This window comes from Podarcis liolepis, assembly GCF_965112155.1.
Source record: "Podarcis liolepis genome assembly, chromosome: 11".
Classification (NCBI taxonomy): domain Eukaryota; kingdom Metazoa; phylum Chordata; class Lepidosauria; order Squamata; family Lacertidae; genus Podarcis; species Podarcis liolepis.
In genome coordinates this window covers 36,467,293-36,491,698 of record NC_139565.1, presented here as the reverse complement: position 1 = coordinate 36,491,698, position 24,406 = coordinate 36,467,293, and the positions used below count along the sequence as shown (strand labels likewise).

The 24,406-nt window shown below is 41.5% G+C and overlaps 1 protein-coding gene across 4 annotated transcripts; it reads right to left on the bottom strand.

The window, feature by feature from the left end:
- On the bottom strand, positions 1 to 23,282 carry HMGCR (3-hydroxy-3-methylglutaryl-CoA reductase). 4 transcript variants are annotated; one of them, XM_083466374.1, is made up of 20 exons: positions 22,943 to 23,282; positions 18,859 to 19,046; positions 18,025 to 18,136; positions 16,496 to 16,583; positions 15,748 to 15,832; positions 15,096 to 15,201; positions 12,284 to 12,390; positions 10,656 to 10,772; positions 9,721 to 9,872; positions 8,880 to 9,124; positions 8,614 to 8,786; positions 6,340 to 6,534; positions 5,577 to 5,735; positions 5,285 to 5,442; positions 5,049 to 5,154; positions 3,967 to 4,137; positions 3,446 to 3,586; positions 3,198 to 3,356; positions 1,948 to 2,102; positions 1 to 1,860 (listed from the first exon to the last, which is right to left on the bottom strand). In XM_083466374.1, exons 2-20 carry the CDS (start codon positions 19,021 to 19,023, stop codon positions 1,806 to 1,808), a joined length of 2,649 nt encoding a protein of 882 aa, XP_083322500.1. In that variant the 5' UTR covers positions 19,024 to 19,046; positions 22,943 to 23,282; the 3' UTR covers positions 1 to 1,805. The 4 variants fall into 4 exon arrangements, with proteins under 4 accessions (XP_083322500.1, XP_083322502.1, XP_083322501.1 ...); XM_083466376.1 differs by having other exon boundaries at positions 22,789 to 23,063; XM_083466375.1 differs by having other exon boundaries at positions 22,770 to 23,045.
- Positions 23,283 to 24,406: the final 1,124 nt, after the last annotated feature.

The following is a 24,406-nucleotide window of genomic DNA, read 5'->3' as shown; positions in this document are numbered from 1 at the left end:
TGTTTTTGCATTGTTTTACTGAAACTGAAAAAGTATCTGTACCAAAATGTACACAATTTTGTAATAGTACAAAATGGTTTGTTTTTTAAAAGACAGAACATCAGTTACATTCACCCAAATAAGCACTGAACAAACCATTTATTGCTAGCTCAGTGTCATATTAAATAATCAAAGCAAGGTCAAACTCTGCATAAATAAGAAAAAACAGTAACCTCTGGACAACAATACTGTAAGGATATGGACATTCATGATGCTATTTACAAGTAGCCGTAGCACATACCTAGCAATAGGTGTTGATTTGCATTAGCTCTATAACCTATTAACAAAGTACTACAAACAAGAGGACCACACAAAAAGGGACACTCACAATGAGTTCCAATGAGAAGACTAAGGACTTCAGCCCTCAAATTGTCCTTTGAGCCAACTTGGAACAGTGAGCCATCTTTCTATCTATAGTCTTCCAACAAGTTTTCCTGTGTAGCATTGAGTGCACTTCCCTGGTATGCAGCTGCCTTGGATGGAATTGCTTTTCTTCTCTCTTCTCAAATCCTGTAGTTAGTAGTCTTCAAGAAGTGATAAGCAACTTAACTTGCTAAAAAAACACATTTAGAACTTGCTAAAAAAACACCAATCCTTACAATTTCTTCAGGAAAAGAAATATTAAATAAGTAATCAAGTAGTATTAATTTAACCGCTCTCTCATCTTGAGATACACACCTATTCCTGCAGAAGTGCACACCATATTCAAAAGTGATCATTAAGAAATAGTGTAAACATGTTTTTGACTTGCTTGAAACCATTCCTTTTAAACTTTACCAGGGGTGCTGTTCACTATGACATTCTCCTGGGGAAAGCACCACTGAACTTAACAGGAACCAGTGTCTAGAGCAGCTGCCCATCATTTCCACTGGGCTAGCCCAGGAGAACTTCCCAGTGCCTTGTTCTGCAAAGTTTCTCACCCCAGTGCAAGGTAAGAGTCTCTGAACAACATGCCTGTTAACTTCACATGTCTGTATTACAGAAATGTCACATGAATGTTAAAAAACTGTATTATACACAACAGAATGCGAAGCACTCTGAAATCGAGACTTCTGAAAACTATTGTGACTCAGTGAAATTATCCCAACACCCAAATTCTAGGCTTAAAATTTTGAATAAAACTAAAGTAAGGATTTTGTGAGAAGCAATTAGATGAGACCTGAAAACAGTTACAACATATGAAATGCCAACAAGCCGTTCTAAAACACCTCTCCGTCCCCCAATTTGCTGAAAAGTGATAAATTTGGTGGAGCTGGCTATTCTCTTGCCCCAAAGGAGTTTTACTGGTGGCCAATTCTTGCTGCATGACACTCCAGGTTAACTTGAAAACAGTGATCACAATGGACATTTCAAAGCAACTAAGCGAGTAGACTGGTTTAAAACAAAGTTACTGAACTTATTTCTCAGTAGTACACTAGTCAAAATATGTTCACCTCAAAAATGACAAAGGCAGACACTTTTGAATAACTTGAGTAGACTACAAGGAGCCTCACTCTATAAAGTGTATGACTCTAGCTTATTCATAGTCCCATGTAAGAACTATCTGGAGCATTTCCCACAGAGAAGCATCCTTTTATGGCAGACAAAGGGCTAAGGATTCAGGAAGCTGTGGGCTGCTTATATGTCCACTGATCCTCTTTCAAGTGTATTTCCAAGAATTCACTGCACTGAACACTTATCTTCCTTCCAAAATTCACAGATAATGCGTTATTTCTTTTCACTGGTCAAACAGCCACAGCAATGCTTTGCTCCAAGTTTGCCAATACTCAAACAGCTTTCTTGGTACAAGTTCCTTGGAGATCTTGCAGGTTAATTTTTGACCTATTAAAAACAATAGAAACAAATTCAGGTATGTCCTGATTTCCACATTGTATTTTGTTACTTGGTGGGGAACAGTTTCTTTCTCACCTGTTGTGGATCATGTGGCTTTTGACCAAATGTCCAGCAGCTAAAGCAGCCATTAGAGAGAGTTCTCCTGCCATTACTGTGCCACACACAATTCTGGCAAGCTGACGGGCATTATCTCCAGGGCTCTCTGTACTTGCTCCCTGAACCCCCAGCACCTGTAAGCAAGAGGAGACACTCTACTTTAGAAGCCAGGCAGAAACAGGTTATATTCAAGGCATGAACAACCTAAGGTTCTCTCAAAAACACAGAAAGCATAATGCAGAGCTGACAACTCAGTGGTAGAATACAGGCTTTGCACTCAGCAAGTCCCAGGTTCATCTGCATGGGATCTTGGAGAGCCAATATTGTCACAGTGGACTGAACAGAGCTTGATGTATCAGTGTCTGACCTGTAGAACCTAAACTGATTAAAAAAAAAAAAAGATTTGGTGGGAGAGAGGGAAGGAAGAAAAACTATGCATGCTTTATGTTACATTTCACAAACTAGTGAAACATTTCATCACTCCCATAGGTCATGGGCTCTGTGATTACAAGTGTTCTTCTCACACGCTCTGCTTTAAATTCAGGCACGTGACAGGCATACATGTTTTTTTCCATTGGTACACATGAGAAGTTTATCCTAGCCATGAAAAGAAGAGTAATAATCAGGAAATGGTGGGATAAATGTGGGTTTGCAGGCACAGTACATGGGTTCCAAATGGCAAAACATGAACAAATTTAACTATGGCCTCTGAACAGAGGTGGGCAACCTGCAGTCCACATGTGGCTATCAGCTGCTCTTTGTGCAGCCCAATGAACCCTGGAGAGCTGCACTTAGCTGAGCATTGGGGGAAGCTATTAGTTGGCTGGCAGGAAAATTATTCATCCTCCAAAGCAGGCTAAGATAGTTCTCTTTGATAGCAGCATAAGGACCTTGATTTTTCTTGCCACTCTGGCCAGCTGAGCACCAGGAAAGTGAGATTGGAGACAAGAGGTGTGGTGTGAATAGGTGTTTATATTCTTGACATTGGCATGAACGTCCCAAGTGCCCACCCAATGCCAATGCAGCAAAAAAGATTCTTCACCCTGCAATTTGTTGCATACTGCCCATCTGGCTGGGTTTCCCCAACCACTCTGGGTGGCTCCCAACAGAATATTAAACACAATAAAATATCAAACATTAAAAACTTCCCTAAATAGGGCTATGCAGTTATGATACAGATCTGAGTATGGTTCTGGGTTAGCAGCTTTCTGTCTTTTGCTGCTTCATACCTGCAAACAAGCCTGCTGTGGTAAAAGATTGGTTCCTCCACCCACGGTTCCAATTTCGATTGAGGGCATTGTGCAACTGATATATAGATCTTCATTGGTAGGGCCAGCTGATTCCATCAGTGTGATGCAGTTCGAGCTGCTAATATTCTGTGCTGCATCCTACAGTCAGTACAGAAAATTTCAGTTTTAGCATAGGCGTGTTTCAGCTACATAATCTCTCGCATACAATAAGTCAAGGGCTAACATACCTGCCCACATGCAATATATATTGCAGTGACAATGTTTGCTGCGTGAGCATTATAGCCACCGATGCTGCCAGCCATTGCGGAACCAACCAAATTCTTGTTTATATTGACTTCAATCATAGCTTCCGTGGTAGATTTCAGTACCTAGAACAAGCCCACAAAATACTTCTCAGAAGCTGAAGCAGTAATTCTCTGCTACTCAGGGATAAAACTCATTATGTAGATGCAATTGCTGTGGGGGAAAACAAACCCTAAATTCTCCACCCCACCTGAAATATCATCATCACAGGGTGCTAAGAATTCCAAGGGAGATCTAATGTGCCTACTACATTATTACTAATCTTTAAAACTTCTACCCCACCCTTCTTCGTCACATGACACAGACCTATAGCCAGGCAGTCTGGCAAGCTACTCTGAACAGGACAGAAGATTGAAAGTAGTGATAATCTGAAAATGAATTCAACACAAGCCATTTAACAAACATGTTGAATCCAAGAGTGTTGGCTCACACAGCATGTACTCACCTCTTTTACAACCTTTGCAGGAATGATTGCTTCACAGACCACAGACTTCCCTCTCCCCTCTATCCAGTTTATTGCAGCTGGTTTTTTATCTGTACAGTAATTCCCACTAACAGCTACAATGTGGAGATCAGGAAACTCTTCTTGTAGCCTTCCAAGCGCTTTCTCAGTGCCCTGTTTGGAAAAAGGGAAAGGGAAAGAGAGAGAAAATGTATTTACTGAACACCAGCCATGAAGCACTGTAATTCTCATTGATCTCATCTCAAAAGAATTGCTGCTGAAACTTGACAGTGGAACTGGGAAAATATACACAGAATTTTTATTAACCATTTAAGTAACATTTGAACTGAACTCGAGAGGCCATGTGCAAGGCACATCATTCCACAGTCACCAATACTGTCCCCATGGGCATCGGGCAATGCCTGGGAACCTATCAGGTTATCAGCTTGCTTCCATGGTCAGCTGTGGACCTAAATAGCCTCAGTAGGGAACATCAGATGCCTCCTTAGGCCTAGCTCCTTTCTGACTGTGCTTTTCTCTCTGCACCCATCCCCCTTCCATCCTGATAGCAATTGTGAGTGTTTGAAAGAACAGAAGAGGAGGAGGCAGAGCAAAGTGAGCAATGGAAAATCAGCCACCATAATGAAACAATATCTATACTGATTGCACTCTGGATATCATACCACTACACATTTCAAGAACAGTTCATTTTGAACTATATAGAACAAGTGTTCAAAGACCACACATTTCATTTGCCCTGCAAGAGAACTGTGACCCCTCGTCATTTTATCAACTAGGAACTGAAGATAATACAAAGCAATTTGTTCCAGATAATCCTTTATGTCCTGAGGGAGATTCCCCGATCAGAGATATTTCATTTAATTGGACTACAATACCATTTTCTATTAGTGTAACACTTTCACACACAAGAAAGATGTGTATGCACACGCATAAGGGACAAGAATCCTGACTCTTTATACAGTATTGATTTTCTCTTATCCCTCACAGTTTCCTAGAAAAGGCTTGAATAATTAGTGAATTTTGAAATAATTGTTTAAATGCACAGAACAAATTCTAGAGCTTACTTTCGAAATCATGTTCATTCCCATTGCATCACCAGTTCTAGACGAGAAGCGAATATAAAGGTTGCGGCCAGCCAAACCAATTTGAAGCCTTTGCAGACGGGCAAATCTATAAAGAAGAAAGTTTATTAGATTACATCCCATCTCATAATATATTTTGGGTGCATGACTTTCAACTGTCAACAACAACATTAAGGTTCCCTCCTGCCTCCCTCTTGCTAGCTATAGAAAATGCTAACCTGCTTGTGCTATCAAACGCATCTTTAATTATCTTGAATCCTTCTGGGGTTTCCAGCCAAGCCTTCACTTCGGCAGCCTGGCAGGCAGTAGGCAGCCTTACAACAGGCCCTCGTGTCATTCCATCTGCCAGAATGCGGCTACTGGCACCTCCACCAAGCTGAAAGCAAAAAACCGCCAAATGGTAGGGTGAGTGGCTGGTTAATGTGCAGGTTCAACAAACAAGTAACTATTGTTTCATAGTAGCTGCTTAAATAGTGCCCGGCCAACACAGCTTGTGTAATTAATACTTACACATATTGCTCTGCACCCTCTATTTGTGCTTGCCACCAGACAGCCTTCTGTTGTTGCCATTGGAACTTGAAACTCTTTCTTATCCAGAAGAAGGGGGCCTGCCACTCCCACAGGGATTGGCATGTATCCAATCACATTTTCGCAACAGGCACCCAGCACCTTAACAAAAAAGCCAACAATTAAGATGTAACCATCACCACATTTTTCAAAAATTACAAATTTCATAGTTATAAAAAATATTTTTAAAACTCAAACGTTTGATATTTAAAGTAACTTGTTACAAAGAGTAAAACAATTTCCTTCCACTCTCATTCAATGTGACTGTCAAGTAACTTCTGGCAGTTTTTCAACATCAGTAACAACACCCACACTCTGCATACTTTCCTCTATCATCTTGGTAATAAGGTGCGGGCAGAACAAGTTGTTCTCTTGTTCTATGACACAAGAAAATTAACAATGTATATGATCACAACTTGTTACAAACAGGGATGAGGCACTTGTGTAATCCTGAAAAAGGCTGTCCCTCTGAAGCTGGGAAGGTTACAGAAGCAACAAAAAACCCAAGGAGATGCCACCATCACTGACTTTACAAAACGTCCACCACTAGCTATACCCGATGCTCTCCTTTCTCATTTACCACAGGCTGAGAACTCATAGCTATTACTGACAAAACTCATTATGCCAGACTCCAAATCAAGAAGTTTGGAACTCTGTTAAAAGAAAAAATGTTTATACACAGTTACATTCGCCCACTTGTGCTCACCAAAGAATAATCGTAGTTCTTATAAGGAAGACGTTGTAGGGAGGAAGGTTCAGGAAGCTTCTGGGATAACATTTGTCTGCGAATCGACACACCACGTTCCTGAGTTTCCATCAAAGTTTCCAGCTTATAGGCAGGAATATATTTTGCATTGACTAAACTAATGACCTCAGCATCAGAAAGGAACTTTGCACCCATCTAGAGAAAAGAAATAATTTGGTAACTTTATTTTTAAAAAGTATTTACAGGTTGCCTCTTTGCTTGAGGCAACAAAGCATTACATACAGAACTACAATTAAGCAGAGAATTAGTTGAAAGTCCAACAAAAGAGATTCACTCCTCCAGGAAAATTTGCTCTTGACTTCATCTTTGTTGGTCTTTTGGGACCAGGCAAAGGCAATGTTTCTTCCACAAAACATTTGAGTCTGTAAGTCTATATGTATCAAGCCATGTAACAGCTAGAATTTTAGCTGCTAGTAAAGACTGGGAAAACAAGAACTTTAACTTGTCAGCATGCCATAAATTCCAAGGTGTGGGTGGCAATACAGACTCTTACTTCTTGACCTTTTAAGGAGGGATTTAACTTCTGACATAAGATAGAAACCAGAGCAAAGCCTCTCTTCCAGATTTCAAACAACAAGGAGGAACATATAGAATGGTTTTATCTGCAACACACTCAGCTACAGTCAATCTAATGATCTTAACAGTGGAACCACAATGGAAACTTACACTTTCCAAGGTTCAATATGAACACTTTTATACAGCCAGTAATAATAATAATATTATTGAGAGCCAGTGTGGTGTAGTGGTTAAGAGCGGTAGTCTCGTAATCTGAGGAACCGGGTTCGCGTCTCCGCTCCTCCACATGCAGCTGCTGGGTGACCTTGGGCCAGTCACACTTCTTTGAAGTCTCTCAGCCCCACTCACCTCACAGAGTGTTTGTTGTGGGGGAGGAAGGGAAAGAAGAATGTTAGCCGCTTTGAGACTCCTTAAAGGGAGTGAAAGGCGGGATATCAAATCCAAACTCCTCTTCTTCTAATATTTATTATTTATACCCCGCCCATCTGGCTGGGTTTCCCCAGCCACTCTGGGTGGCTTTCAACAGAATATTAAAATACAATAATCTATTAAACATTAAAAGCTTCCCTAAACAGGGCTGCCTTCAGATGTCTTCTAAAAGTCTGGTAGTCGTTTTTCTCTTTGACATCTCGTGGGAGGGTGTTCCACAGGGCAGGTGCTACTACCGAGAAGGCACCGAGTGTAAGCTTAGAGGCTCTTAACCACTATTTAAAAAGATTGCCATTGATTTGGTGGGCTAGGTCACAGGGGAAGAGATGGACATTTGAAGTGTAACAGCTCAAGTGTAAAATAAATTTGGAAAAATATTATTCTGGGGAGCAGACCATTTGTACTGCTCATACCCAGCTTTGAAAAATGTTAAGGCAACCCTTTTTCAGCTCAAAGGTTACCTTCTCCCTGAGGCAACGGGGGGGGGGGGGGCACATGCCAGTGGTAGGTGGGGCCATTGGCTAAAATGAATGGAGCAACAGGTGTGACTCTGAGCTTTGGACACTGGGCTACATTCGAGCCATGCAAATTAGTCAAGATGTTTTTACACACCACCACAAACACATCTCTCCATACTCCACCGAGGCAAGCAACAGGCATGATCATAATGCAGTGCCACATTCCAGCCAGGCAAAAGGGTTTGAGGAAGGCACAGAGCAGAGTCAATGGAGAGCCCTGAGGGTTGGAAGGAGAGACCTGGAAAGCCACATTCTGCACCCAGGCATCAGGTTTCCCACCACTGGTGTAATTTTGGGCGCAAGTTACCAAAACATACCAAAAAAGGGGCAGTTTTCCCCAATTCCCACTATGTCCCCCTAAAAGCTGTTTTGGGGGGGTCAGAAGAGCCCCACGCAACAGCATGGGAAGTGGCAGTGGGGAAGAGGAAATCTGCAAAATTCACCTTCAGCAGGCATTTTCTGCTAGAGCGCCACCCTTCCCTTCATGATAGAGTAAGACTGGATCCATTCTGAAGCCAATCCAATTTTTTACCCATTCTTGAGAATTTCAATGACTATAAATCAGCATGAGTAAAAAGAAAAAGCGGAATGTTTCCAAATTTACTCTGCATGTCACGTTCACAAAGTTGACACGGATAAACACAGTGCACTCCACTCAATAGATGTTGTGAATAACCCAATTAATAGTTTTTGCATAAAAATCCTGAACAACTTTAAAGTACTAGATGATTCCATAGTTCTCCTTTCATACCTTGTCATTCTTAAATATACTCAGACATTCTTCAATAGAGCGTATCTCTTTAGGCAATTCAATTCCAGGATATTTGCTGTCACTAACTGGGGAAGTTTCTGAAGAAGTACAATTGCCAACCACAAATGTGGCCTTCGATGGAGATTCTTGTACGACAGGCATTTTAACTTCATCTGCAGAGAACACCAACATTGGAAATTTGAAGAGTGGGCAGTTTCATCAACAACTTGTTTGTATTGCTAAAAAAGATAATACTAAAAGGTTACCTTTTCTGTCTTTGGCAAGTGGAAGATTTTCTACTTTTCTGGGACTAGGATTAGATTTTAAAGGCACAGATTGCTTTATGCAGCAGTGTTCAGGATTTTTTTTCTGGATCACTAGCGGGGATGTTATAGGGTTCTTCAATGACAGTGTAGATTCCATCTCTGTTTGCTCAAAGAAGATGTATTTGACAGCAAGGAGGAAAGCTAACCCAAGTGTAATAACTTGCTCAATGTCCATACTGGCCATCCTAGAAAGATTAGAGAAGTTGACTACATTACCTACTTCACTGTTAAGAAGGCATGCATGACAATGCTTTAAGTCAAGGTTACTGTCTATCCTTTCCTGTAGGCATGCAGTAGTGTCATGGGAAGCAAGCATATCAAATCACGTGAACCCTGAGAGCAATTGTCAGCAGCATGGGAAACTACCACTCAAGCAGCTATCATGCTGCAATAGTAGCATATATATCAGCGATAGGTAAAGTGTGACACTTATTTGAATAGCATAGCTAGCATATAAATAATTTCAACACTCAGAATTATTCACATTGGGACTATACCCAGGAAAAAATGTAACTGTCCAAATCCTTTAAACTCAATGTGTGTGCCATCCTCCAATGACTCTTACGTGATTAAAAAAAGACCTGCACAGAAATTCAAGCTCTGTGACAGGAGAATTCCACCATTTAAATAATTAAAATGCACTGGTCTATATTACTTGGAAAAGCAACAAACAAACAAACAAACAAACAATCAAACAAACCTATCTACTAGACGGAATCTAACATTTACGGCAAATGCAATGGAATGCTGATTAGCAACATTATGTGAAAACATACAGTACCTGGAAAGATAGAATTGCCATAGAGAAACATTAGGTTCAATTCTCTTTGGTGCACTTTCATCCAGTCCCATAGAAATTTCTGCTGTGCTGTTCTGAGCAGATGGCTCTGCTATCCAACGACTGTGAGCATGAACAAGAACCAAACCTAGAGACTTAAAGTTAAGAAGTCAGTTGTTATTGATTAGCTCACCAAGGGCTTTGCACCAAAGCCAACATTAAACACAAAGATGAGAAAATGGTAGCTACTACTTCCAAATATATATTCATGCATGGTCCTCCTTTATAGTGTATTTGCGGAGGGTGATATCCAATGTTAGTCATCCTCAGGAACCTAAGTCCACTGATTTCAGTGAGTCTACTGAAAGGTGTAGCTTACTGCAAGGCATTTGTGTCCTGTTACTTATTATTTCTTTGCTGAAGTTGAAAATTTGTAAGATTAAAAAAATGAAGTCAATAGAAATAATGTTCATTTTAAAAAGCTGTAGTCAGCATGGCTAGTGCCCTCCTAATTAATGCAACACACAGTCTTAATTCTGGTAACACATTCCAAGTGTAGAGAGGAGGAATGGAAATCACTGGAGTTTGGTCTCCTACCAGGCTTTGAGCCCAAATGGTCATGTTTCTTTTTTCTTTTCAACTTGCATGTCATACTCAGGCTAATAGTCAAATTACATGGCAACTGAATCTGTTACATTTTGGGGAACTCAATGCACTTTAAATACCTCTTAACATTTTATACTCAAGTTTTCCTGGACTCTTTAATTTTGTCTTTATCCAGTTTGGATAAATTCAACTTTATTGAATTTTTATTGTAATCCACTTAATTTATTTATTGTATTAAGTGGTAAACACTTTTTAAATTAATAAATCAAACCAAATCTGTTTTACTGACTTGGAGTGCTCAAAATAAGAGCCCATTAAAAGCAACAACCTACCATAATCATTTTGACTCTCTGCGTTACAGGATTAGGTTTGTTTTCTTCTTCTTCAAGAACACGAGCAAAGTGACTAAGCTGCCATATGGGACGTCCTTCACGGCTTTCTCGCGAAAGCTGCAGAAATCAATAGTATATATACAACATAGATTTGAAAAACAAGTTTCCAGAAGTCTTTTGCACAGGACCATATGACAAGGTATACAACTGTGTATATTTCTGTGTGGAACGTAAGATTAACCTTTCAAAATAGAAACAATGGTAAAGATGCTTGTGTAACTGGCTTTTAGCTCTCCTAAATATTATAAAGATTAGCAGCGATGTAGCTAGCCACTCGAGTGCCGGGGCAGCAAGCACGTGCTGCGCAGGAGGGGCAGGGTGCGCTGATCGGAGCCTGCACAGAGTCCACCCACCGCCTTCCCCTTAGCAGGAGGGCAGCCAGGAGGGAGGCGGCGGCTGGGGTGCCCTACAGGCCATGCACCACAAGCGTCCTGCTCCGCGTCCCATGCTGGAGGGCACCCTGCAACCCCAGTGCTGCCCGTGGCGCCCCGCCCCCTCCACTCCCCCTTCCTCTGCTAGTGAAGATTAGATATGCTTATGGAGGTGAGACTATTTATAACATATGGAATAAGGAAGACAAAACAGAGTTTACATATTGTTTTTCAAAAAAACAAATCTGTAACAGGGTAACAAAATATTACAGTTGTTGCATTCTAACTATGCTGCAAACATACAGTCTGACAACTGCAGTATGAATCATAATTATATCAAAGCTAGGAGTTTATTAATGCCTGTGGTTATAACCTTAACTCTTTGCAGATCACAGAGTCTTCAAAATAAATTACAGCATTTTATTAGCCCATATTAGACTGTTTCCTCTGTTAAGTTTTCTTGCACAAGGCTCTTTAAAATAATCAGGAGCAACAGCTACGAAATGCTCTTGTGCAATTTCCATAAATTTCAATTGCTAGGGGAAACCCTTTGACTGGCACATATACAAATGATTTCCCCTTGTTTTTAATAAATGTTCTTGGAACAAAAACCATTTTCAATATAATTTTAATTTTTTAAAAACTTACTCAATCCCTGCCTAAACAATAAAGAGAACAGTATGAGGCATTACCTACATATTTATATATATAATATTATATCGCACAATAATGGAATTGAATAACCTCGATCAGTTATGAGGAGCATTTCACCTAACAGATGTTGCTGAAGTACAATTCCCATCAACTGGAGGGACAATAGTTCCACAGTCCTGACCTAAATCCTAGAAACTTTTCTGCTAAAACATCATACAGTACATGGAGAGTTATTGTGGGGTGGGTGGAATTGGGGCATTTCCAGAAAACATTAATTCTTACTGATCAAAACTGGAGACATAAACCATCCTGTCAAAATTTTAACAGTTCTCTCAATGCCAAATTTAAAGAAAATGTTTTATTTTTATTCCAGTTTTTCCCAGATCCCCATAGGCTTATTTTCTCCAATAGTTTAAGCCCATTTAATTATAAAGCATTTCATTTTCTGGCTCCCAATTACACTTGAACAATAAGACATCAGTCCTAGAAAGTAGATAGTTATTGCTGGTGGTTATATCAGTGATGATTTTGACATACTCTTACCTCCAAAACCAGTGACACACATGCAGGAAAGAATGTCATGAAGACAAAATAGTTGGCCAGGACAGACATACAGCCAAAACAGCACATGATTTCAAGCTGTCTTACTCCTGTTAGAGAGACAAATACCAAGCATTAGAATCCCTGTTTCCCCCCACTGTGTTTTCATATGGATTTTAAAAGGCATACAAGCACACCTCTAGACACTGTGGCACATGCACTCAATACAAAATGGACAGACGTGAGAAGAACGTCCTTGTAATCCCTCTTCCTACTGGAAATAACACACAGCTTGCTACTCATGACCAGCAATTTCTAAAAGTCTGCTGGCATAAGTAAATGTGAAGCTAGAATAATCCCAAACCACATCTAGTTGTATGTTTATATACACCATATTTGCCTTTGCAGAACTGTACAGTTGCAAGGGACTAGCCAAGGCATGGCCAGACTTGGCGCTCCAGCTGTTTTGGAACTACAACTCCCATCATCCCTAGCTAACAGGACCAGTGGTCAGGAATGATGGGAACTGTAGTCCCAAAACAGCTGGAGGGCCAAGTTTGGCCATGCCTGGACTAGAGGGAGGGGGTCACCTAGTTCAACCCCCCCCCTGCAATGAAGGAATCAAGGCTAAAGAATCCCTGAAAGATGGCCATCCAACCTCTGCTTAAAAACCTCCAACGAAGGCGAGCTCACCACCTTCCAAGGCAGTCTGTTCCATTTTGAAATAGTTCTTAGCAGCAGAAAGTTCTACCTAACGTTTAGTTGGAATCTGCTTTCTTGTCATTTCAATCCACTAGTTCAGGTCCTACCCTCTGGAGCAGGAGAAAACAAGCTTGCTCCATCTTCCATGTGACAGGCCTTCCATATGACAGATATTTGAAGATGGCTGCCATATTAACACTCCATCTTCTATTCTCCATGCTAAGCATACCCAACTCCCTGAACTGTTCCTCATAAAGCCTGGTTTCAATCTTTTTTTATCAATCTTGGTCACCTTCTGCACAAATTCCAGCTTTTCAATTTCGTTCTTGAACAGTGGTGCCCAAAACTAGACACAGTACTCTAGTTTGATTCTGACCAAGGCACAATGTTGTTGTTTAGTCGTGTCCGACTCTTCGTGACCCCATGGACCAGAGCACGCCAGGCACTCCTATCTTCCACTGCCTCCCGCAGTTTGGTCAGACTCATGTTTGTGGCTTTGAGAACACTGTCCAACCATCTCTTCCTCTGTCGTCCCCTTCTCCTTGTGCCCTCAATAAAGTGGTACTATTACTTCCCTTGACCTGGATACTATGCTTCTGTTGATGCAGCCTAGAACTGCATAAGCTTCCTTTTGCTGCTATACCACACTGTTGAATATCTATTGCAAATTGGAATTTTTTGTTCATATTTAGGTTAGGAAGACTGAGGACTTACAAGCTGTACCCTAGAAAGCTGTTGGTCAGCCTTAAAGGCGTTTCAAACAATAGGTTAAATCTGCAGTAAGTTCTGTTCATGAAAGGTGGTCTCCCCCCCCCCCCATCCATACAGTAGCTCCCAGCTGTGCCAAAGGGTGATAGGGTGCTATACGGCATGGGAGGGGAGAGCCAAGCTGAAAATCACACATCTTCTCTAAGCAGAAGTGCCTTTCTGCTCATGCAAGCAGGCTCTTCATTCACCCAAACATATTACAAATTTATGAGCATGAGCTTGGCAGTTAACATGTATAGAAACATGGGCAGCATAAACTAACAAATCCCATCTTATGGGGAACAAAACAAACAAACAAACAAACAAACAAACAAACCAAGAATAATTAGCCTACAGTTACTATGTAAAAAGAAGATCAATTAGTAACTAGTGCATCTACCAATTAATTCTGACTTCTTCAAGACTCTCTTTGTACACTATGGTATAATGACCACATAGAGGCAACTCCTGGTTTAGGTGTGTCTGAATGACACACAATCTCACACATGTGCACAGTACCGAACCCAGAAATAGTCCCCGAAAGGGGTAGGGTCGGCTTACGCACGGGAGTTCAGAACAAAAACCCCAAGCAATCCTCATAAAACAAGGATTGACTGTAGTTATGGATATGGGATGACACTTAAAAACTTTTTTTAAATGTAAAAATATTTATGAACTGCTGTATCATAAATATATCACAGTGGTTTACAACATAAAAACAAAGCCAAACGATATCATAAAAAACTAAAAACAAGCAAAAGTAAATTAAGAACAAGCCTCAAAAGACCATTGTGGGAGATGTCAATTGCATGGATCACCTTGGCGGAATAGAAAATATTCAATTATGCAATATTTAATTATTAAGTATGCAAAATTCATATGCAACACCTTGGCACATGCAATGGTTACAAAGAACGTGTGCCAAATATTTTCCTTAAGATGATAATAGACTTCATTACAGCTGTTTAACAGCTTCGTTGCAGCTGTGACCAGCTGTTTAATTCAGGCCTGGTACCTCCGCGTTAAGGGAAGAGAAAGGAATGAATCAAGAGTGCTTATGTTCTGCACACAATTTCACTTGCCATTCATAACAGATATATGACAGGAGAACAAAAGAAAGTTGCATATCTCATTCCCCCTACCCTCTAGTATCAAACAGAACTAAAATTATGAATTCCTTTGTGTTCTCAAAGCAGGAACCTTCCAAAGCCACAAAAACAGTAATAATCATAATAAAGACTCCAGTTCAATCAACACAATTAGCACAAGAAGTAGTAAGACACACAGCTGCCTATGAGATGCTAATTTGTTTGTTCCTGAAACTTGTTAAGCTTTTGGTTGTGCTCCTCAAAATTCCTCAGCTTACCAGACATGGTACCAACGCCAATGACAAGACATTCAACAAGAGCGTCAAGTGTAAATGTAGGGCCCAGGATAGCCATGCCACGTGAAATATTTTCCCTTACTTCATCCTATACAAATAGAAAAAATTAAGTTAGTTAATGTACAACAGTGCTGGGTAAACTGTGGTACTACAAATGTTGGACTCAAACTCCCATCAGCCCCAGTAAACATGACCAATCATAAAGGAATATGGGAATTGTAAATCTGATCTGGGGAACCTGCGGACCTCAAGATGTTGCTGGTCTACAGGCTGAAAAAATTGTGTTTGTTAACTGGATTGGTGGATAGTAATTAAGAAGCAAGCAAAATAGAAAGATTGTTTTGTATCCCAAGTTCCCTCAAAACTGAATTTATTTAAGTAGCAAGAAAAGGATTAGACCTAAGGGAAAACCCATGCATTCTCCCTTTCAGACAGTTGCTGCAACAGCATACTTTTACGATAGAGATTAAATATCATATAAACAAAATACCTAATGTAAATTTATACAAGCTCATGTTTAAGCAGAGGTGCAAAGATTTGCTTCCAAATTGTCCCTAAGACTTTGTTCTCAGAATATTATTGTTTGTAAACCCTATTTCAAAATGTTCTTTATCAAATGGATAAGTTGGCTGACCTGCGAGTTGGAACTGAGCGCGAATTTGGCTAATGCGCTGGCCCTGGAGAGGTCAACCAGAAGCAAGAAGAATGGCAGAGCTTCACTGAAAAGATACAAAAATTATTATCGACATGCAAAACAGAAACAAAAAACCCACATCTTAAGAAACAATCCCAATTACACAAGCCCAAAACCTATACCAGAATTAGTTATGATTTATTCCTTAAACTTCAAATACCCATTAAACAGTTTTATGTGGCATGTATTTGTTTGGATACACTCAACATACTTGATCTTCCACTTGTCTATATTGGATAGATGAAGAATGGATAATGTAGGCAAAGCTAAGGCTGCCTGGAGATCACAGAGTAACAGCAAGAATACTGAAGAGGGAGAAAAGCTCTCTTTCAGCATTGAAAGTGAAATAAGAGGAAATCTCTGTGGAAGCCTGCCAATCAGATTTTTTGGGCCTAGCATTCAACATTTGAAAGGAAAACACACAGAAGGGGAATTAAATCCCAAAGACCTCTGTTGTATAATTTCACATGAAAGGATGGCCATGCCAGAAGCAGCATAAAAAGATGCATGTACAATTTCTTCCTGTGAATGAGATGAGGCTACCCTGAAGACTTCTGGAGTGCCCTCCTATTTTGTTTCACCTCTCCAATTCTTAATTTCAAGACTAGGGTGGTCAACTGTCAAAAAACCAGCTCCTGAATAGATGATGGTATATTTTCAAAAAAACATAGCAATGAGTAATACGTACTTCAGGCCCGTCAATTCTTTATCAAGGAAATGAATCACTACTGTACTGAAGACAAAACTCGAGAAGATTGTGAAGAGCCCAGCAATACCTAGCAAAATGAGAAAGGAAAGGTCTATGTAAAAAGGCATTAAACAAATACAAACAACTTCTTTGCAAAATAATATTTTAAACCTAATCCAAATCCTTCCCTTTGCAGAAAGCATAGATACAATGGATTCTGTTGTGAAACTGCTACACCATTTTGCTTCGTGTTACATTTAGGGCAGATATGGGCAAATAGATAATGTTCTATTTATCCATGTGCTTCTGGCATTCTGGTCTTATATTAGTAATTCTAAGGAAGAATCCAGAGTATAGAATACTTTATCTCTGTTTCCTTAATTTCAAATAAAAGATATTTGGGGCAAACTGTCTAGTCAATGACAGAGCTGTGAAGCAGGACATAGCACTGAATTTGCCTTGTGGCCAGTAGGAACTGCACATATGCATTGTGCTCTTGGAAATTTAGGCCAGTCTCTTTAGATTATAAGATTGAGTTCCTGACCTGTTGGGGGTCAAATCTGTTACAAGGATACTATCCTGCTGACTAAAACGCTGGGACATTAAGATACATTTTTATCCTTGTTCAGCTAGAACTGCCAAACCACCAGTGGTCCTCTGCCATCTGTCCCTTACATTTTCTCATTTACAAGTAGACGGTGGGTTCCCTTTCCATTGCAAATGGGTCCTGTTGGCTAGATCAGTAGTATTCTGGAAAGTACAGTTAAATCAGCAGAACATTTACATGCACCTTCCACAGCTCTCAGCAATGCTAAATTGCACTTGCACGATTTTTCCAGTTGGCAGGAATGGAAGTCCTCAGGTTCTCCTCAGTTATTTCAACATTTATTATCTTGAATAGCTGCTGTAAAATATAACTGAATGGATCCAGTTTCCCATCTGGGAACAGGGTTCCTTCAATTTACAGAAGACACAAAGAGCCTATGGAGGCCCCCTGCTGGAGAATGGGGCTCAAGCAGTTTTCACCAATAACCTCTGCACTGCCTCTCATGCTGCTTTGAAGAGTCCTCCAACCCTATGACATTTTTTCAAGGAGCTGCATAGGGAAGGAACAATCTGCAAAAATTGCCTACCATAACCCCCTTCCTCCTGCATGAGTGAAAGTTGGCTAAAAGCAAATATGTATTCAACCCAGTTGAGAAATATTTTGTGTGCTGTATGCTGCACGTTTCTCCGTTAAATTGGTGCTGAGCCCCAGACAGGACCTGCCCCAGTTCATAAACAAGAAAGAAGTCCTTCTAGTACTGGCAATTTTCTTGTTCCACTGTGTGTTCATGGCCCAAATTTTACTTATGTTGGCACCAATTTGGGAAATCCCCATACACAAACTTGTTTTTATGCGTTGTTCACAATTGACAGATCAGGGCACTTTTGTTTGGGAGTAAGTTATTATCCTTCATTTACTTGGGTGCTTGTTTGTTTGTTTTTACTGACATACATTAATAATTATATAAATCAATGTATCTTACCTAAAATATATTTTGAACCAAGCTGCCTCAGATTCTGAAACTGGAAGTATATATAAAGGATTGCTATGCAGCGTGTGATTGTCAGGATTATGATATCACTGCTCAAAACGTCCTGAAAGAAAGAAATATAATCTAAATGCATTTTTAATATAAAAAAAATTGTAAGTAAACTGCATTTCTGGAACAGTTTTAGAGAACTCATATCAGTATTTTAGGTTTATCTGAGAAGTTAGTATACTGCATTTCACTAATCGCTACAACTTACTACATTAAAAGCTGCAGTCTAAAGGTAAAAAAGGTAAAGGACCCCTGGGCAGTTAAATCCAGTCAAAGGCGACTATGGGGTGCGGTGTTCATCTCGCTTCAGGCCAAGAGAGCCAGCATTTATCCACAGACAGCTTTCTGTATCATGTGGCCAGCATGACTAAATCGCTTCTGGTATAACGGGACACCGTGACAAGTGCGGTAGTGAACGGAAATGCTGTTTACCTTCCTGCCGCTGTGGTACCTATGTATCTACTCACACTGGTATGCTTTCAAACTGCTAGGTTTGCAGGTACTGGGACAGAGCAATGGGAGCTCACCCCGTCGCATGGATTCAAACCACTGACCTTCTGATCAGCAAGCCCTAGAGGCTCAGAGGTTTGGATCACAGCGCCACCTGCTCCCTATACTGCAATCTACTGATATATTTAGACCTCTGAAACAGAAGAGAATGCAATCTATGTAAATTAGTCAATGGATAGCTTCAGTGAAGCAACATTTAATTATGAATTTCAAATAAGATGATTATACAGACAAGTAGTATTTAAAAGAATAAATTTAACTTCTTACTTCTTCAAATTTGGGGCATTCATAATTCCAGCCACAGATCTTGTCGTTACCAGTGAACATCTTCATGGACATCATACAGATGGTAAGAGTTACAGTTCCCACTATGACCTCCCATGGGTGTGAGGCCACAAAAAGGCCGTGCATTCGAAAGAGTCTGGACAGCATTTTCAAAAGTTCTTTTTCCAAATCTAAGACAAAATGCAAGGAAATAAAAATACCGTATAGTAAATTTTTGGCTCAGGTAAAAGTCAAAATTTTAAGGAATTCCGCAATGGCTCAGCCATCATACCCATCATATTTAAAGCATTAATCCATGAAAAATAGCTCCATGAAAAATAACTACAGAAACGTCTGCCTTCTAAAAGACTTGAGAACACTTTCCCTTCAAGAAGCTTTAAGCAGCATCCTGCTAGGTCACACGGAGGCTCTTCCTCCACCCAGCAAGTGCAATTGATGCAATAGTGGGCAAAACTCCTCAGCCTTACATAGTCTCTTCATCAAATGAGGGAAAGAGTCTAGGGTTTCAGCCTGGTTTGCTAGTTCACCTGTAATATATGTGGGAGGCCAGCACACAGTCTTGCTAAATGTACCCTTCAAAGTGGTGCCAACACACCCTTTTGTTCTCTTATAAGGAACAAGACACAAAGCTTTCACAAAGCACAGCAGGGTATTGCACTATTAATTCAGTTGAAATACTTCTGTGAAATCTTAGTTGTACACAACTGCATGGCTAGTACGTACTGTTTCTCCTTTTACACCCCCAATTTTAATGCCACCTAGAGGATAAACTACTGAGCAGGCCACACTAACTGACTACACTAGTTTTCTGATAACCGCTTGCATACATTTACTTTATACTGCCTTCATAGACTCTATGTCCATTTTCCCTATTAGAGATGGCTGCAATTACAGCATACAACCAGTAAAAGATAAGTAAAGACATATAGCACCTAGGGCTCCAGTTAAGGAGCACGGCAAAAACTCTCTGGAGAGTTGGGCAGGGCGTACTCTTAAAGCAGGACTAAGTGCATACCATGACTACTTGAAGTTGTTATCAGATGTAAGCACCATTCAATACAAAAGGTAGGCTGCCATTTAATCATATAGTAAGGAACTCCATTATGTATTGATCACACTCAAGTCATATGTAGTCAACAGCATCCAGCTGCTAATCTACTTTCACTGCATCCTCATAAAGAAATAAAAATATGAACCAGTCATTCAACTGGCTACCTGAAGCAAATTAAACTCTTCAGGAGGTCAATATAAAGCAGTTGTTATTTTCTTTAAGCCATATATGACTGACAGAGATGTGTGGGTGGATGGGCCAACAAATTCATTTACAAGGATGAATTATTATGCAGAGTTTTCAAATGATGCTGGGTTTTAAAACTATTTTCATAAAGTTTACAGGTTAACTTATATAAAGCACAATGCTGTGTCTATTTCAACGTTAGGCTTTATAGGCAAAATTAAAATACAAGTTCCCACTGAATCTTAAATGTGATCTTTTCCCTCATAAACACAAACCTAATTTCTGTAAATATTAGTGTGTTGGCCCTGTCAAATATACTGTTAACAGATCTACAGATTCGCTACAGATAATGCTACATGTAAATAGGTTGCTGTACATATCAAGTGCACTTAAATATGAAACATATAGAACTTTTTCATTACTTTGTTTCAGTCCTTATTAAGTTTACTTTGAAATCTATTTTAAGCCAACATACACAAAATATTTCAAGACAAAGTGGGAGTTCTGCTCTATTACCGTAATGCCACAACAAATAATTTAGAAGCAATCTGGGTTTATTTTCCATCAACCAGACTAGCCGCTATAAACTTTTCTCAAAAATATGAATCACCAATCACATAACATCTTCATTAATCTTTCAGAAAGGTGGTACAAAATTGGACATTTTCATTATAACTGCCTAAAGTCTCCTGTGAAGTATGAATGCTAACAAGTCACACTCTAAGATATGATTACAGTGGATGCTCGGGTTGTGAACGTGATCCAAACGTGATTTAGCGTTTCTGCGCATGCGCGACTGCTGAAACCCAGAAGTAACCAATTCCCGACAACCCAGAAGTAACCAATCCCCACAACCCGAAAAAACGCAACCTGAAGCTGACACAACATGAGGTATAACTGTAGTTTGAAGTAGCGTTTGAAATAGTGGTCAGTTGATGAGTCAGGAAGGTTTTATTTTAGTGAACACAGTCTCCCACTCAGACTATTAAACAGGATCTTCATCTCCCTTAAGCAATTATCGTTGGACCCTTTATGAGAGGTTCTGCTACTGAACATAATTTTGCAAAGATTGCACTTCATAATACAAAGATAAATATATCCTCTCTTCAATAAATACAAAGTCTCCAAATAAAGAATGTGATATGTTGTGGGACAAAAGCTTCAAGCCTTCTAGAAGGCTTTAACTTTAAGAAACCAGGAATGTGACTGGTTTATTCATTTAATTTGTATAATACCCTGAATATGACTAAGCACTTTAGATTTCACTTAGCTTTATAAATCCACATGCAGATATTACACTTTACAAAGTAACGTCCCTTGAGTACCATTTATTGAGCACTTTTACCTTTCAGTAAGTCACTTAAACCAACTTATTCTGACCAAGCAGTTTGTATAGAAATTCATAGATACCGGTACATTTTTGTATCTCCCGGCAGCCATTCCCGTCTCCTACTTTCCTTAAGCACAAGAAACTCAGTATGATTATGGAAAAATGGAAATTCCAAAATAAGTCACTTATGAAGTTGGCCAAAATTATGATTGCATTGGAATTATCACCACTTGTTCCTAAATTAAAGCAATACAGTGCTTGGAAACCTGCTAGGAAGTAGTGAATTATTTAATTATCAAGGAAATCCAACCAACCACAGTGGTACCTCGGGTTAAGTACTTAATTCTTTCCGGAGGTCCGTTCTTGTTAACCTGAAGTACCACTTTAGCTAATGGGGCCTCCTCCTGCTGCTGCTGTGCTGCCGGAGCATGATTTCTGTCCTCATCCTGAAGCAAAGTTCTTAACCCGAGGTAACATTTCTGGGTTAGCAGAGTCTGTAACATGAAGCGTCTGTAACCTGAAGCGTATGTAACCCAAGGTACCAATGTACATAGTATTCATTATCAAGGAAATTCAACCAAGCCAGTCCTTGATGGAAAGAACCTGGTCATTTTAAATGTGATGCACTAATAATCAGTGAAAAATAACTAAATTCTTAAAAGCGATAATCGGATAACCATGAGCACGACTGCTCTGCAAATATGCTGCCACCAACCACACCCCAAAAGCATCCTTCCTTACGCAAAAATGCAAGCTGAATATAGAGAGGGTGGGGAAGCGATCAGCAACGATCTGAACCATAGTTGCTAATGGGGGTCTTCATATTAACTCTGCAGCTGATTTCTACCGCCGCCCCCCGAAACAGCTACGCTCTACCCCATCCTCCTGAGCAAAGATCACAGTTTCAGGATGCTCCTCGTATCTCTTGGGGGAGGTTTCGGCTTGTTATCGTAATCTCTCCTCAGCCTGAATGCGTAACGCTGGACCGAATGCCGCTCCGCGATGCTACTTGCCGTAGCCGAGGAACCAGCCTCCTTCCCAGGGCCACCGTCAAGAGATGCTGACGGCTGCCCACAAGGAACCGAAGGACGGGGCAGGGAGGCCGGCGGAAACACCGGCGAGCACCTGCGCGGAGTCCCAGGCCGGGGTGGGGTCGGTTAGTCGTGTCGTGTCCTTTTGGTCCCCGTTCCCCCGCCCAGGGAGCCCCTTGAGGAAACCGCCAAATCCCAGCCTTGGACCGGTGGGCAACCGTCGGCGGCGCCAACACCCTCGGCTTTCCCTTCCCCACCCCCAGCACGCGCCCTGCCATCGTTCGGCCGACGGTACCCCGAGAGACGGCGGGCACCTCAGCCGGTTTCGGAGGCCTCGGCGTCCCCTCATGAAGGAGGAAAGGAGGCGGACAAGGTCCCCTCCGCGCGGAAGGAGAGGCTGCCCGCGGCTCGCCTGTCTAGAATTCTGCCCGCGGCGAGGCGACGCTCCCCCGCGTAGCGGCCAAGTACCTCCTTCAGGCAACGGCTGGGGTTGGCAAGACCGGCAGCCTCCTCTCTCCGTCGTCGGCCTAGTCAGCACCTCTTCCTCTTCCTTGCTCCTTTGCCGCAGACTGAAGCGCCCGCTCTCCCCCGCTACGCAAGGACACCAGGCTCGCGACACCCCGGCCGGCGGCCATCGCCCGATCGCGTAGCCAATAGCGAGCGCTCGCCACGCCCAGCCCAGATGTACGTCACCCCGCTCCGTCGCCTTGGCAACCGGCGAAAGGGAAGCGGCGCAGCGCCCGACAGATCAGGAGGGGGCCACGCGCCATCTCGCCACGGGGACAGCGGCCAATGAGGCGCCGCCCAAATCTCCTCGCCGCCTCCTGAGTGGCTCGCGGCCGCTGGCCTTCTTTCGCATTTGGGCTTCCGCGAGCCAATTGGTTTTGCGCTGGTCAGCGGGAGAGAAGAAAGCTCGCAGGGCTCTGCACATATTTCCGCCCCGCCTTCGCTGCTGTTCTGAGCGCTTATCCCATTGGTGGCGCTGTGTTGTAAAGCACTGAGCCTCTTGGGCTTGCCGATCGGATGGTCGGCGGTTTGAATCCGCGCAATGGGGTGAGCTCCCGTTGTCCTGTCCCTGCTCCTGCTAACCTAGCAGTTCCGAAAGCATGCCAGTGCAAGTAGATAAATAGGTGCTGCTGCAACGGGAAGGTAAATAGCGTTTCTGTGAGCTCTGGTTTCCCTTGTGTAAGGGAGTCATTGGAGCACCCCGCAATTGCCTAACCTTGGCTCCCATAGGTTCAGATGGGGGCCTCGCAAGCAAGAGATTTCAGCCAGGAGATAGAAGCAGAACAGTGGCCTGTAGGCCTGATCTTTATTGTTGCAACAAGGCTTCCCACTACCACAAAGACTAAGCAGCCAGAAGCCCCGAACAATGGTTACATCACTATTTTAAAGTTTCCCATAATCTCAGGATGCATCATCAAGACATCATAGATATTTCACAGAAAAGGTGTGGTCTTAGGTAGAACCTGAGACTCAGGCATGCCCCTGTCAAATCAAATACAGTTGTACCTTGGAAGTTGAACAGAATCCGTTCTGGAAGTCCTTTCAACTTCAAAAACCTTCGGAAACCAAAGCACAGCTTCTGATTGGCTGCAGGAAGGTCCTGCAGCCAATCGGAAGCCGAGGAAGCCCTGTCAGACGTTCGGCTTCCAAAAATAGTTCGCAAACTGGAACAGTCACTTCTGGGTTTGCAGTGTTCGGGAGTCAAAATGTCTGAGAACTAAGTTCAAAAACCAAGGTACGACTATATAGTCTTTCACATGTACTCCTTCACAGTACAGTGGTACCTCGGGTTAAGAACTTAATTCGTTCTGGAGGTCTGTTCTTAACCTGAAACTGTTCTGGGGGACTTCCGCTTGAGGTGCCATGGAAGATGGCCGACAATACTGATACAGCAATGTGATTTCTTATGAATTTCTAAAGTTATCA